Genomic DNA, 12611 nt, shown 5'->3' on the forward strand with positions numbered 1-12611 from the left:
GGTTATGGACCATCATCTCGGCAAAGGAGGGGATACAGGATATTAGAGCCAGATGTTGGAGATATCTACAAAAGAGAAGGCCCTTCTTGACCACTAATCCCATTGAAATCATAGAAGTCCTTACAGAGGCAAGACTTTTGGTTAATTCTAATCGCAAAATACCATGAAATTTGCATCTTGAAATGTCAGTACAAGGCAATTCTTCAAGAGCAATAACGAACTACATTAATCCAAGCTTCAAGACAAAACCAGTGACTCGTATTCATATGCCTTGCATGAGACCTTCCAAATAGTCACCATGCAGTTTTCAAAACATGACTCTTAGCGGCATAAATTGGCATTGAACCCTTGCAGACATGGAAACAAGGAATCAACACTAATTACAGAATAATCACTACCACAGCTAAACATGAATTGGCAATGACTCATGAGTCATGATAGTTTTGAATATGTTTCTCATGGCTTCAAAGTGTCTTGCTAGTTAACACATCAAACATAGCCTTCATACAGTCATCTCTTCTTTTGTACTGTGGTCCTTGGCCAATGGAAGGAAAGATGGTCATAAAATGTAGTCTTCTTTTTGCTCATTTTTGCAACATACTTAATTGCACCCTGGATGTCCTATTTTGAAGGCACCATCAACAAGTTCTCATAGTACACCCTAACTAACAATATTCGAGTGATACCGGGCCTTTTTCAGTCCAGGCCATGACTTGCCCTGCATCAAAAAGCAGATGATTTAAAAGGATATCAGCTTTTTGCTTATTCAAAGTCTCATTTCAGCAGTAGCTGCATACCTGTTGCATGGACAGCAACTTCTCGGTCACGCTTAACACTCCCTGTTTCTGTATCATTGAAAACTCTGGTCTCCAGCTCTCCTTCCACATAGACTTGCATGCTGTACTTCAAAAATTCAATGCAAAAACTTATACTAGAAGGTAGAATATGGACCAGGAAAAACTTCAACAACTGCTGCTTTTGCAAACTCTTCTAATCCTGATTGCTAACATACACTACTGCTGCAAAAAGCATGCACAGAGAAAACAACAAAATCCATCTAGCAATAACCATGCACAAACACATTGTTGGGTATGTGGTCTTTGTAGTATATACCAACATGTGGTGTGCATCCTCTCTTGTCTAGTCATAGCCTATGTGGCACATTATCATGTGACTCCCATGTGAGTCGTTGAGGTGTAGATGGTTCCAAATGAGGTGTACAAGATGCCAAGAGACTTGCCCAGCTTCATGGGTCAACCTCCCTTTGTAGGGCTGATTTTAGGTGCACTTTGGAGCCATGTGCATTGTACTACACACTAGGTGATCTTACTACTTCTTGAGTAGCCTACTCTTGTTGAAAGTGCGAAGCAGAGGGTACCGGTAGGTGCGCACCGCAATGTAGTGCAAGATTGGGACAAGAAGCAGGAGGCGGAGTGCAGCAGAGAGGAAGCGCTAAGGATCAAAGCAAAAAGAGAGAGAGCTCGTACATTTTTGGGAAAAACTCAATAAGTGAGTTTTGGGTTTTCCCACTTTTATTTTAAGTTACTTTCAAAAAATGTGTCCAGGTTCAGTTTTGGGTTTTCCCACTTTTATTATAAGTTACTTTCAAAAAATGTGTCCAAGTTCACATTGAACCTGGACAAAACCTGGACAAAGTATAAAAATGTACAAAAAGGGGTTATTTAGGCGTTTAACCCAACAACCTCCCACTTAAAGGCATAAATGACGCCTTTAAGTTAACCAACTCCCACCAGCTGTATGCAATGCTCATGTTGAGCCTTAGCAAGACTCTTGGTGAGAACATCTGCAGGGTTATCCTATGTATGGATCTTAGCCAAGGTGATTAGACTATCCTCCAATACCTGTCGCATGAAGTGGTACCAGACATTTATGTGTTTGGTATGCGCATGAAACATTGGCTAAATAGACAGCACTCTGTCCATCACAACCCAACACGGGTGTATAAGCAAGCATGCCAAGTTCTTTTGCAAGTCTGCCCAACCAAATAGCCTCCTTTGAAGCCTCTGTGACTGAAATATATTCAACCTTAGTAGTACTCAATGCCACAATTTTTTGCAACCTAGAACACCAAGAGATTGCACCACCAACAATGGCAAATACATATCCATTGGTAGATTTCCTGGTATCCATGTCACCTGCCATGTCTGCATCACACAATATCCATGCAACTTTAAGTCACTTTTTCCATAACAAATACACTTTGATTGTGTACATTTCAAATATCTCAAAATGCATTTGACAGCTTCCCAATGCGCTTTGCCAGGATTCGACATGTATCGACTGACAAATCTTACTGCATAAGCAATGTCGGGACGAGTGGCAACCATAGCATACATAAGAGAACCATAAGCTAACGCATATGGGATTCCCTTCATTGCTTTCAATGCCACCTCATCCTTTGGACAATCTGCTTTGCTAAGCTTAGTGTATGGAGGTAAAGGTACTCCAAGAGGCTTAGCATAAGCCATATTAAATCTGTCAAGTACTTTTGCAATGTACCTTTCTTGAGATAAAAACAGTTTGATACTTTGGTTGCCTCTATTATGTTATATGGGGTGTAGGTTTGGGGACCTTCTATAGGCCAGGATGGTTGGAGGCGTATGGAGAAGCCCCTGGTATCTATGACCTCTCGGTTGATTAGAGTCAAGGTTTCTGTACCGCATGATATCATTCGAGCGGAATTAGCTGCCCCCCCTATGGAGATTGAGGCGCTTACCAGATCAATCTCCTTTGTACACAGTTTGTGGGATACTAACATAGACAGATATGCGAGGGTGGCTCTAGAGTCCTCCAGACAATTAGCTCTTAATGGGGATACATCATGCTGGTATGCACAGATGGCATCATGGTTTCAGACACATGGTTTCACCATGGACAGGTTGCCTCCTTTTCAATACTCTCTACAGGCACCCTTGAGGTCTCTGACACGGGTAGAGATTAATAGATTCATTCGTCAAGATCTGATCAAGCTGGACACGAGGAGGACATGGATAGAGCCGTTACAGGAGTTGGGCACAAAGATGGCTTTCTATAGAGAGCATCTTCTCCACCTCACGGGGGATGGGTTTGTGATTCGACCCAGCTATATGGACACACATCTTTCGCATGGTTTGCGTTGTGCCATTGGCCAGATACGCACGTCCTCACATCAGCTCGAGATTGAGACTGGCAGATTCAGAGGGACACCAGTAGATAGCAGGATATGCCGCTTATGCCATCTAGAGCCAGAGACAGAAGTACATTACATATGTCATTGCATAGTGTACTATGAGATACGAGGCCGTTTTCACTGTCTATTCAGAGAAGGTTTTGGGCCTCTATCTAGGGTCATGAGTTATGAGGATCAAAGATGTCTTGGGCTATATCTACTTGAGTTACACAGGCATAGAGAAACTTTACTGAGAAGAGCTGAAGAGAGACATCCCCAGAGACAGATCACAGATTTCTTTACACTAGATATTGTACACCCAGAAGAACAGACAGAGGAGCAGCCAACGGTGGAGAGGTCTATCCGCACTACTGGCATTCTCATAGACTGAGAATTGAAGCTAGGGAGATCTAGACGACCCCGATGGAGAAGAGGAGCTACACAGTTTCGAAGGAGGCTACAGCAAAGAATTCAAGCCATACTCTTTCGTCGTCCAGAGTGCAGATGAAGATGGATCTCTACTCCCCTCCCATATTGTCTTCACATTGTATTGCTTAGTTTAGGATCCCGCATTATTTATATTTTGTTATCCTAGTTTAATTTATTTTGTTAATCTGACTTTGTATCAGATACACCGCATTGTAACTTTCTGGTCTCATAGGTCACTTTGGCCTTTTGAAGACGTTAATATAACATTTCATTTCATCTCTCTCTCTCTCTCTCTCTCTCTCTCTCTCTCTCTCTCTCTCTCTCTCTCTCTCTCTCTCTCTCTCTCTCTCTCTCTCTCTCTCTCTCTCTCTCTCTCTCTCTCTCTCTCTCTCAGCAAAAGAACGGGGGGCTCGGTACCCTTTTGTATTATTACAAGCCCCGAGGCATTACATGAGCCCGTAGGCACACAAAATATAGTGGATGTAATAGTGAAAAACCCCTAAGCTATTCAACTACCACAAACCTCAGGGGAAAAACTACTAGTGATACAAACTTACAAAAGATGGGTGATACTACTCAAAGCTGGGAACCAGGGAGTAAGGGAAGAAGGTAGTAGAGAGTTGAAGCATAAATAGGCCATCCAAACTCTGTTGAGAAGGCCGAAAACTCCATCGCAAAACCTCGAATATCCAACGCGGCGCCTCCAAGGCCATAGCTAACGGTGCATCCCATCAGAAATTCTATGTACCAAACTTCGGAGGAGAGAGCCTCTAGCCATTCCCGACAACAATCTAGGGCTATGACGCTCTTCAACCTACAGAAAGCAAGCCAAATACGAGGCTAAGACCTCCCAACCCCAAACTGACCTACAACCATCCCCAACTGACCATCGGTGTCCACTAAACAAGGAAGGAAATAGCAAAAACAAACATAGGCAACCATAGTTACAAGAAACGGGAAATGGGAAAAGGGAATGGCATGAATTTCCATTCCTTGTGACTATATAGTCACATGGAATGAGGACCGGAACGGGAAATGGAAAAGGGAACGCGTACGACAAACCCAATCATGCAAACACACACACACACACACAGAGGCAGCCACACAAACACACACAGATACAAACATGGACCAGAGTGGAGACCCCTGTCCTCGAAAGGGTGTGTCTCTTTGCCCAGCGGCTACACCACTTCATTGCATGGTTGCACCCTTGCATTGAATGGTCATGTCTCTACAACAATTGGTCACAGCTATTGGTCAAAGGATGTAACTCTTAGTCTAGAGTCATGTCTCTTCGTCAACAGGCATGCGTCTTGATCTAGTCTTGATATGTGTCTTTTCAACTCCTATATAAAGGAGGCTATGTATATAGTTCAATCAATCAAATCAAAACAATATGTAGTTCTCGTCTTTTAAGTCTCAGTTTAATCTTAAGAAAGAAGTTTTAGTCTTAATTTTAGGATTAGCACCACTAATCCTTACAATTGTATCAGAGCAGAATTTTTTCCCAAGACCCAAAGGTTGGGAGCCTCTCACCCTCACTGCTACCCTCTCCACCCTTCCCCTCTTCCCGGAGTTGTATAGAAGCAAACATACAATGGCTCACATGCAGGAAGGCTATACTTTGAGGTAATTTACCTTCAATTAACACATAGACACACAAACATTATGGTGTGAGTGCATGCAGGATGCCTATAACTCTTGTGGTTTGTTGAGAAAGTTCTAAGCGACGGATTACCTGGATCACAAATCCACGCAACTCTCGGCTGCTCTTGAATGGGTGTCCCCCTTCGTTGGAGGATTGCCTCTTGTGGTCTACTGAGAAAGTACTAAGCGCAGGATTACCTAGATCACAAATCTATGCGACACTTGGCTGCTCTTGAATGGGTGTGTCCCTTCGCTAGAGGACTGCCTCTTGTGGTATGTTGAGAAAGTACTAACCGCTAGATTACCTAGATACAAATCCACGCGACTGATATTCTTTTACATTGTTAGATAACTCAGCACTGGCCTTTATTCCTTGGCACTAATGCCCCAAAATTAACAGGCCAGCCCCAAATTTATTAAGTGGGACACTTTCGACCAAAAAAAAAAGTACCCTTCCCAATGTTTGATGAATTTTCACACTGCTCTTTGCCCTCGCTGACTCTCTAGAAACATGTTGCACACGGTGTTTCTCTCGGCCATGGAGGACGATCAATTCAATGTTCCCATTCCATATCTCTCATATGTAGACGAGGTTCTCGCGGAAGAATTACCGGCCAGTCCTCCTCCTGCAACGAGGTTATTGTGATTGCCAATTCCTCGACTCCAAATCCATTGGGTCAGATTTCTTGGCAGAACCGGGCGACCAATCGGCATCAGCTTCGCCCATCTGTGGGCCACACATCTCGCTAGACTCCCCTCGTCATTCTCTTTCAGAATTGACCATGCCGACATCTCAAGACGGCGATGGCCAACAGGAGGATGTTCTTACTGCTCTCAAGGAGCAGATGGCACACTTTCAACAAGCCTAGCATCAATCAAACTCGCCTCGAGCAATTGCAGACACAAACCTCTTCATGGACTCACCATACTGCTTCTTAGACTCCTCATACTGCTTCTCCGTCATCTTCTTCCAAAGCTTCTAAGGACAAACACGATGTACCAGACCCAATGAACGTTCAACACGAATTTAGTAGAGAGTAAAAAGTTTGCACTTGCTAGTTCTCTGTTGAACGACACAGCATTTCTTTGGTGGCAACGATGGGTTACTGATGGCAAACAAACAACTTGGGGGAAATTCCGCAAGGCATTTGAACCTGCTAATGCGGATTTCCATGCCGGTCCTCTCTCCGCCACCTGAGCCAAACTGATTCCTTGGCCGCGTACATCACAGCATTTTAGAAATTAACTTTGGAAACAGAGACTCTTTAGCCCCTCTGACAAACTACATAGTTTCATTGGCGGGCTTGAGCCAACCTTGAAAGACAATGTTCACGAGTATAACCCTACCACCTTGGATGCTGCAATCGCCTATGTGCAACGTCCTGGCAATAATCAACGCCCTACAAAGAACTTTCTTCCCAGTGATTGATCTTTAAATAGCACTTACTCTTCACAACGCGATCGCAGAGGACACTATAGCCAAAGTCAGCAGCAACAATCTCAGTTCAGGCAACAAGCAACGGTGCCTTCTTCAACTTCAACGGTCCTACTCTTAAGATCGATAATCTCAAAGAAGATCTCCCTCAAATGTTCCACTTGATTGTGATAAAGGACGTGATTTTTCTCAAGATCAGTATTGCTCTTCTTCAAATACTTCTTCGACTTCAAAGAAGGATGGGTTATGTGCAATTTGTGGTAATGACCATAGATGGTATGAGTGTCCCAAGAGACCAAATCCGTTCTAATTTGAGAGAAAATTCCAACGCACAAACATCCGTGAATTCCGAACAACCTGCTCCTACTAAGGACAAAGGAAAATCTCTAGTCAATACAATTAGTATGCAAATCAGTATTCAAAATTATGCAGATAAACTGGATTTCGAGGTCATGTCTTTATCTTGGTCAGCATTGGTTGTTCACTAGAAAACAGACTACAATCTAAAGTGGAGGGACCCAATGATCAGTTGCGTCTTTGACCACGATCCAAAAACCCTAACATTAAAACCCGTCACACCATTAATGATAGGTTAGAAGCCTACAACAAGCAACCATTTAAACTATCCTGGTATTTTGAAAAAAAAAAATCTATTGAGCTGGTGATAAAATCACGCAACTCTCAAGGAGCCACCACCCCATAACATATCTCAACCCACTATGCGTGTCACGCTTGTATGAACAAGCCTCCTTACAATCAAATATGACCTCTAACAAAAATTTGTCATTGCAATGAAACTATCATTTTGCCCCTTACTCATCCCATAAGGCCTGAAGAGTGCCATCCAAAGATGCTTGCTGACAAAGAAGACCTTTCCTCCTGTAAGAGAAGCAGCTTCTCAAGAGCCTCTTAACTCACTCCCCCAGATACGAGTCCTGGGAGTGCTGCTGCACCAATCCATGAATGGAGCCCAAAACTAGTATGCAAAGCTCGATCGTGTGGTCTCAAAGCATGTGCTAAAGCAAGCCTGCGATCCATGAATCAAATCCACCAATGAAGGCTGAAGCCTGGCACTAATCATCCGTACCAAAAGCTTATACACCAATGAAAAAAGTCTGATAAACCGAAACCATCAGTTCTTTGGATCAACATGTACGTCCGGAACCAATCCATACCGTACGGTTGATCTGTACGGATCCGTACCGTACGGATCGATCCGTACGGTGCTGTTTTTTTTTTTCTTTTTAATCCGGCTCTTATCCAGCGTGAGGGTTCCGCAAGGCCTAGGCGATTATTTTTTGGGGCATACTTATAAGGCGCTTGAGCATTGAGCAGTAAGAGAAAACCAATAACCAGTCACTGCACAAAAATTGCAGAGAAACAATGTGCAGGTAAAGTCTCTCTCTCTCTCTCTCTCTCTCTCTCTCTCTCTCTCTCTCTCTCTCTCTCTCTCTCTCTCTCTCTCTCTTCCAAGTTCCTCCTGCAGGCTCCCTCTCTCTCTGTCTCTTCCTCTCACTCGTGTGACGTGTCTGTCTTATTGTTTGCGACAGATTCATCATGCCTAAGCCATGCAACCCCTATTGGAAGGAGCATACCAATGTCATCCGCATTATCAACCCTCTAGGCCAAGCGGGTTCTGGCACTCAACGATGGCAATGCAAGTACTGTAATTTTCAGCTCACGAGTACAATTTCTCGTGTCGTCAAGCACCTGACAGGCATTGGCACGACCAACAATTGTGGAGGGTGCAAAAAGGTTCCACAAGATACTAGGGACAAACTGATTGCGGAGAATTTTTGGAAGTACCAACACTAAAAAAAATACAGGTAGCCACCACACAGGATGCTCTTATTGGGGATTTTGGTGGTTCATCTTCCGAGGTTCAAGAGGATCATCCCACTACTGGTTCTAGTAGAAAGAGGGCTCGAGTTGTGCAGGAGGAGGAAGATCGAGGTGATATGGATGCACGTTGGCAAAGCACCTTGCCTTCGTGTGTGAACTCTCTTTCTTAAGTGAAGGAGCGTCAAAAGGTGGCTGAGATGGAGATTGCTCGCACTCTCATTGAGTGCAACATCTCCTTCAATGTTTTGAGGACTGAGCAATGGAAGAGGATGGTCCGGGCTATAGCTGATGTTGGTCACATAGATTCATGGTCAAGGATGGAGTATAAGAAGATGCACACTACAATGCTTGATGAGCAGAAGGCTTTGATAGATAAGGCTTTGGTCCCGGTCAAGGCCGGTTGGCAGCAGTTTGGGTGCACCATCATATCAGATGGCTGGAGTGATGTTCGTAGGCGGCACATCATTAATATTCTTGTGTGGTCTTGTCTTGGCATACTTCTTGCACGCTGTGGATGCAGGGAAGGCCGGAGAGCGCATCGATGGTGAGTTTATCTTTGGGCACATCAAGAAAGCTATTGATGAGATTGGGAAGGAGAGTGTGGTACAGGTTGTGACTGACAATGCCTCAAATTGTAAACTTATGGGTGAAATGGTCGAGGCAGCTTACCCTCGGATTTCTTGGACTCCATGTGCTGCGCATTGTCTTGACTTACTTATGGAGGATATAGGCAAGTTGCCTTGGGTATTGCCTATTGTTACAAATGCCACTAAGATGACCACCTTTTTCCGCAAGAAACATCAAGCTTTAGCTATCTTCAGGAGCCACAGTACACTTGATATGGTGCGACCCTCAAAGACCAGATTTGCTTATATGTATTTAGTGCTACAGAGACTCTTCAAATTGAGGGATCCACTTCTCCAGACAGTTGTGGACCGGAAGTGGAGATTGATGCATCACTCGCAGACAGAGCCCACTAAATACATACAGCGACGGGTGCTCGATGAGTCCTTTTAGACATAGGTTCAGGGTTTGACAGTGGCATTACAGCCAGTGTATGTGCTTCTTCGAGTCACAGACATGGAGGGCTCTACATTGGGCCTAGTCTATCATCTCTTCATGGAGATGAAGAGACACATTACAGAGTGCGTGTCTTTGACATAGAGCTGGTAAGTACTTGTCTTTTGAAATCGATCATTGCTTTTGTTGCAAATCTTCTAGTAGACTTGTTGTCATTTGAATTTGCCAATTCAACTTTGTTTTATTGCTGAAAATTTCAGTCGAGATGACATCATGGCCATTGTAGAAAGGAGACGGACTTTCATGAGTCATCCCATTCATGGGATGGCCGCATTGCTTCATCCTTTCTACAAGACGCCAGAGCTTTTCCATGAGAGGAGTCTCTTAAAGCTCAAGGATGATTACATCAATATGATGTACGACATTGACGATCAGCTGGAGATTGATGCACAGATGATCAGCTTCATGAACAATCTAGGACCATCCTTTGCTAGAGCTGTGGTGCTGAGGCCAGAGGCTACCAAGTTTCCTCTTACATGGTGGCAGAATTATGGGAGACAAGGTCTTCCAACGCTTACACATCTGGCTTTACGAGTACTTTCACAAGTAATTGAGAATCTTGAGACTTATAGTTTTTGTACAATGTACTTAGTACTTACTAGTGCCATAAATTAAATCTCAATGCTCATTGTTGTAGGATTGCTCGGTTGGTGCATGCGAGCGCAACAGGAGCGTTTATTCCTTGATACATACGAAGATCTGCAATCGTCTCAGCACTACTCAACTAGAGAAGTTAGTCTATTGCCGAGCAAATATGAGGCTTGTGCGAGCCTACCACGCTTTGGGAACACCCAAGCAGGTCTACAATTAATTTTCACATGAATGATTGAATCATGAATCATGATACACTCAGCCATTGAGTACTTAGTACATAATAAATAATATTTCCTCTATTTTCATTTTTCAACAGGCGGACCCAACACGCGTGAAGATGGTGGCAGATCCTTGTGCTATAGAGGAGGTGGAGGCGCAGATTAGAAATGAGCAGGATGAGATTATTCGGCTACTTCACAAGGAGTTGGAGAGTGTTGATCGGCGTGTGACGAGGTCACGCGCACGAGCTTTGGCTATTCCTCTACGTGAGCATGCTCCAGACCCAGATAGTGCTCGAAGAGAGAGCATTCGTAAAGGGAAGCTACCTGTTCGTTCTTCTCTGAAACGGGCAAACGAGGCTGTTCGTCTCATTGAGGCTTCAATAGAGGCAGTAGAGGATGATCTACATGTGGCATAGGTGTCCGTGATGGCAGAGCCAGAGTACGACGAAGAGGGCAATGTCCTGACGGATGGGGACTTGGTCTCTTCAACAGAGTCTTCATCTACATCTGATGATGATTTTTGAGGATGAGGCCATCACATGGATGATGGGCTAGCTTTGAGCTAGCTATTTAGTGCTTTCTACTACTATATAGACAGACTTTTTGAGTAGGATGGTTTCATTTATGATGGCTGATGAGCCTTTGTTATGGCGTGGGCCTTGTAGGCTATCATCTATGGTACTTTGTCATTTGATGTTTTCAGCATTGGTGTGTTCATTGTTATTTCAGATCTCATTTGACTCTTGAGCTTTGATGTTCTTGTTCAATTATCAATGTCGTCTTAACTTTTAAGTCTCTTGCAATAGTTACACAGTATGTGGTTGTCTTGTAGAACATGTATTTGAACGTCTCTATAAGTTGTTGGCTTCTCTCTTTATTTATATTGGAAAAGTCCTAGAAAATTTAATATTTTGCGGTTTTTTTACAAGAGTACGTATATTTACGTACATAAAAAATTTTCCTGTACGGAACAACGTACAGTACGTACATATATGCCACGTACAGTACGTTTGGTACCACCTTGCATCAGTCCATCACAACTAACTAGTATCACCACTCTTCTGTATAAGTAAGATCAGCGCAAAAAGCATATACTTGGAGATACGTCCTACATCTGAGGTATGCTGAAAGCCTGCAACAAGGAACTTTGTAAAATATCCTAGTATTCCAGATCCAAGAAAAAAGTCTAGTGATCTTGTCATCTCCAGGACAAGATTGCTGTTGACAACATCATGCAGCTCTGTTCTATGGAAGGAGCCATCAATACATAACACATCTGAAGGGTAACCACTCTGCATGTGTTAGTAGGGTAGGTCCTCCCTACCTCCCTATGCTGGTGGGCAACCAACCCCAAATGCCACGGCCGAGATTGCGGGGTGGAGTAAATGGCCAACCCATCAGAATCATGACCTGAAAACTGCAGCCTAAAAGAATGTTCCAGTCTGTTTTTTTCAGTTGGCATGTGGTGCCCTTCCATTGCAGAGTCTCAAAGCATGTATCTGGCTAGATGTAAAAGTCTGGCAGGCCTAACTTGAGGAATAACTACAAGAGGCAAGCATCTAAACACTATCCTCAGGCGTCGAGGCATTGAAAGACGAAGAACCAATGATCTGCTCTCTTTGAGACCCTCCAGCTGTGAGGAGGCACATAAGGCCACTGAAACTGGATGCGCATAGAAACTGGAGCATGATCTGAAAGAACCCTGCCAGGCCAAATAGCAAAGATCCCACCATGAGAGGAGGCCAACGCCCTACATAAAACAGATTTTAATGCCAAGCCTTTATAACAGCAATGACAAAAAGAAAGCTGTCACATGCATCCTACAGAAAGTGGAAGTAGGTGAGGAAGTGTCTCAGTATGGGGTCCTCCACAGATTCCACATTAATAACATCCCCCCCCCCCCAAATCAATGATCCAAAACTATGCAGTAATAAGGAGTTGCCAATATCAGAATGTGCCCAAGTGAGTGGGAGCACGTCGTAGTTACGGGAAACAGGACCAAGAACAATGGAAATGGCCAAAATTTGGAGTTTCCGGGAGTTTCCAGCAACTACCTATAGTGAGGGGAGTGGATATGGAACGGGGAACGGGAACAGAAACAGAAGCGGGGAAATGAGGAAAAAATGGAGTCCCGGGGAGTTTCAGGTAAGAATGGAGCATATATAGACAGGACACCAACAAGAGCATCGCCACT

At 43.8% G+C, this 12611-nt stretch overlaps 1 protein-coding gene across 1 annotated transcript in view; it reads right to left on the bottom strand.

Annotated features, from left to right (window-relative positions):
• Positions 1-236: 236 nt before the first annotated feature.
• LOC147450596 (single-stranded DNA-binding protein, mitochondrial-like) overlaps positions 237-12611 on the bottom strand; it is a 100574-nt gene continuing 88199 nt past the window's right edge. Inside the window, exons 4-5 of the mRNA XM_086519765.1 lie at positions 798-898; positions 237-718 (exon numbers count right to left, since the gene is read on the bottom strand). Coding sequence (XP_086375891.1) covers positions 666-718; positions 798-898 — 154 coding nt within the window. The 3' untranslated portion in view covers positions 237-665. The remainder of the gene's footprint in view (positions 719-797; positions 899-12611) is intronic.

Source organism: Adiantum capillus-veneris, chromosome 9, assembly GCF_014529385.1.
Source record: "Adiantum capillus-veneris isolate H3 chromosome 9, ASM1452938v2, whole genome shotgun sequence".
NCBI classification, from domain to species: Eukaryota; Viridiplantae; Streptophyta; class Polypodiopsida; order Polypodiales; family Pteridaceae; genus Adiantum; species Adiantum capillus-veneris.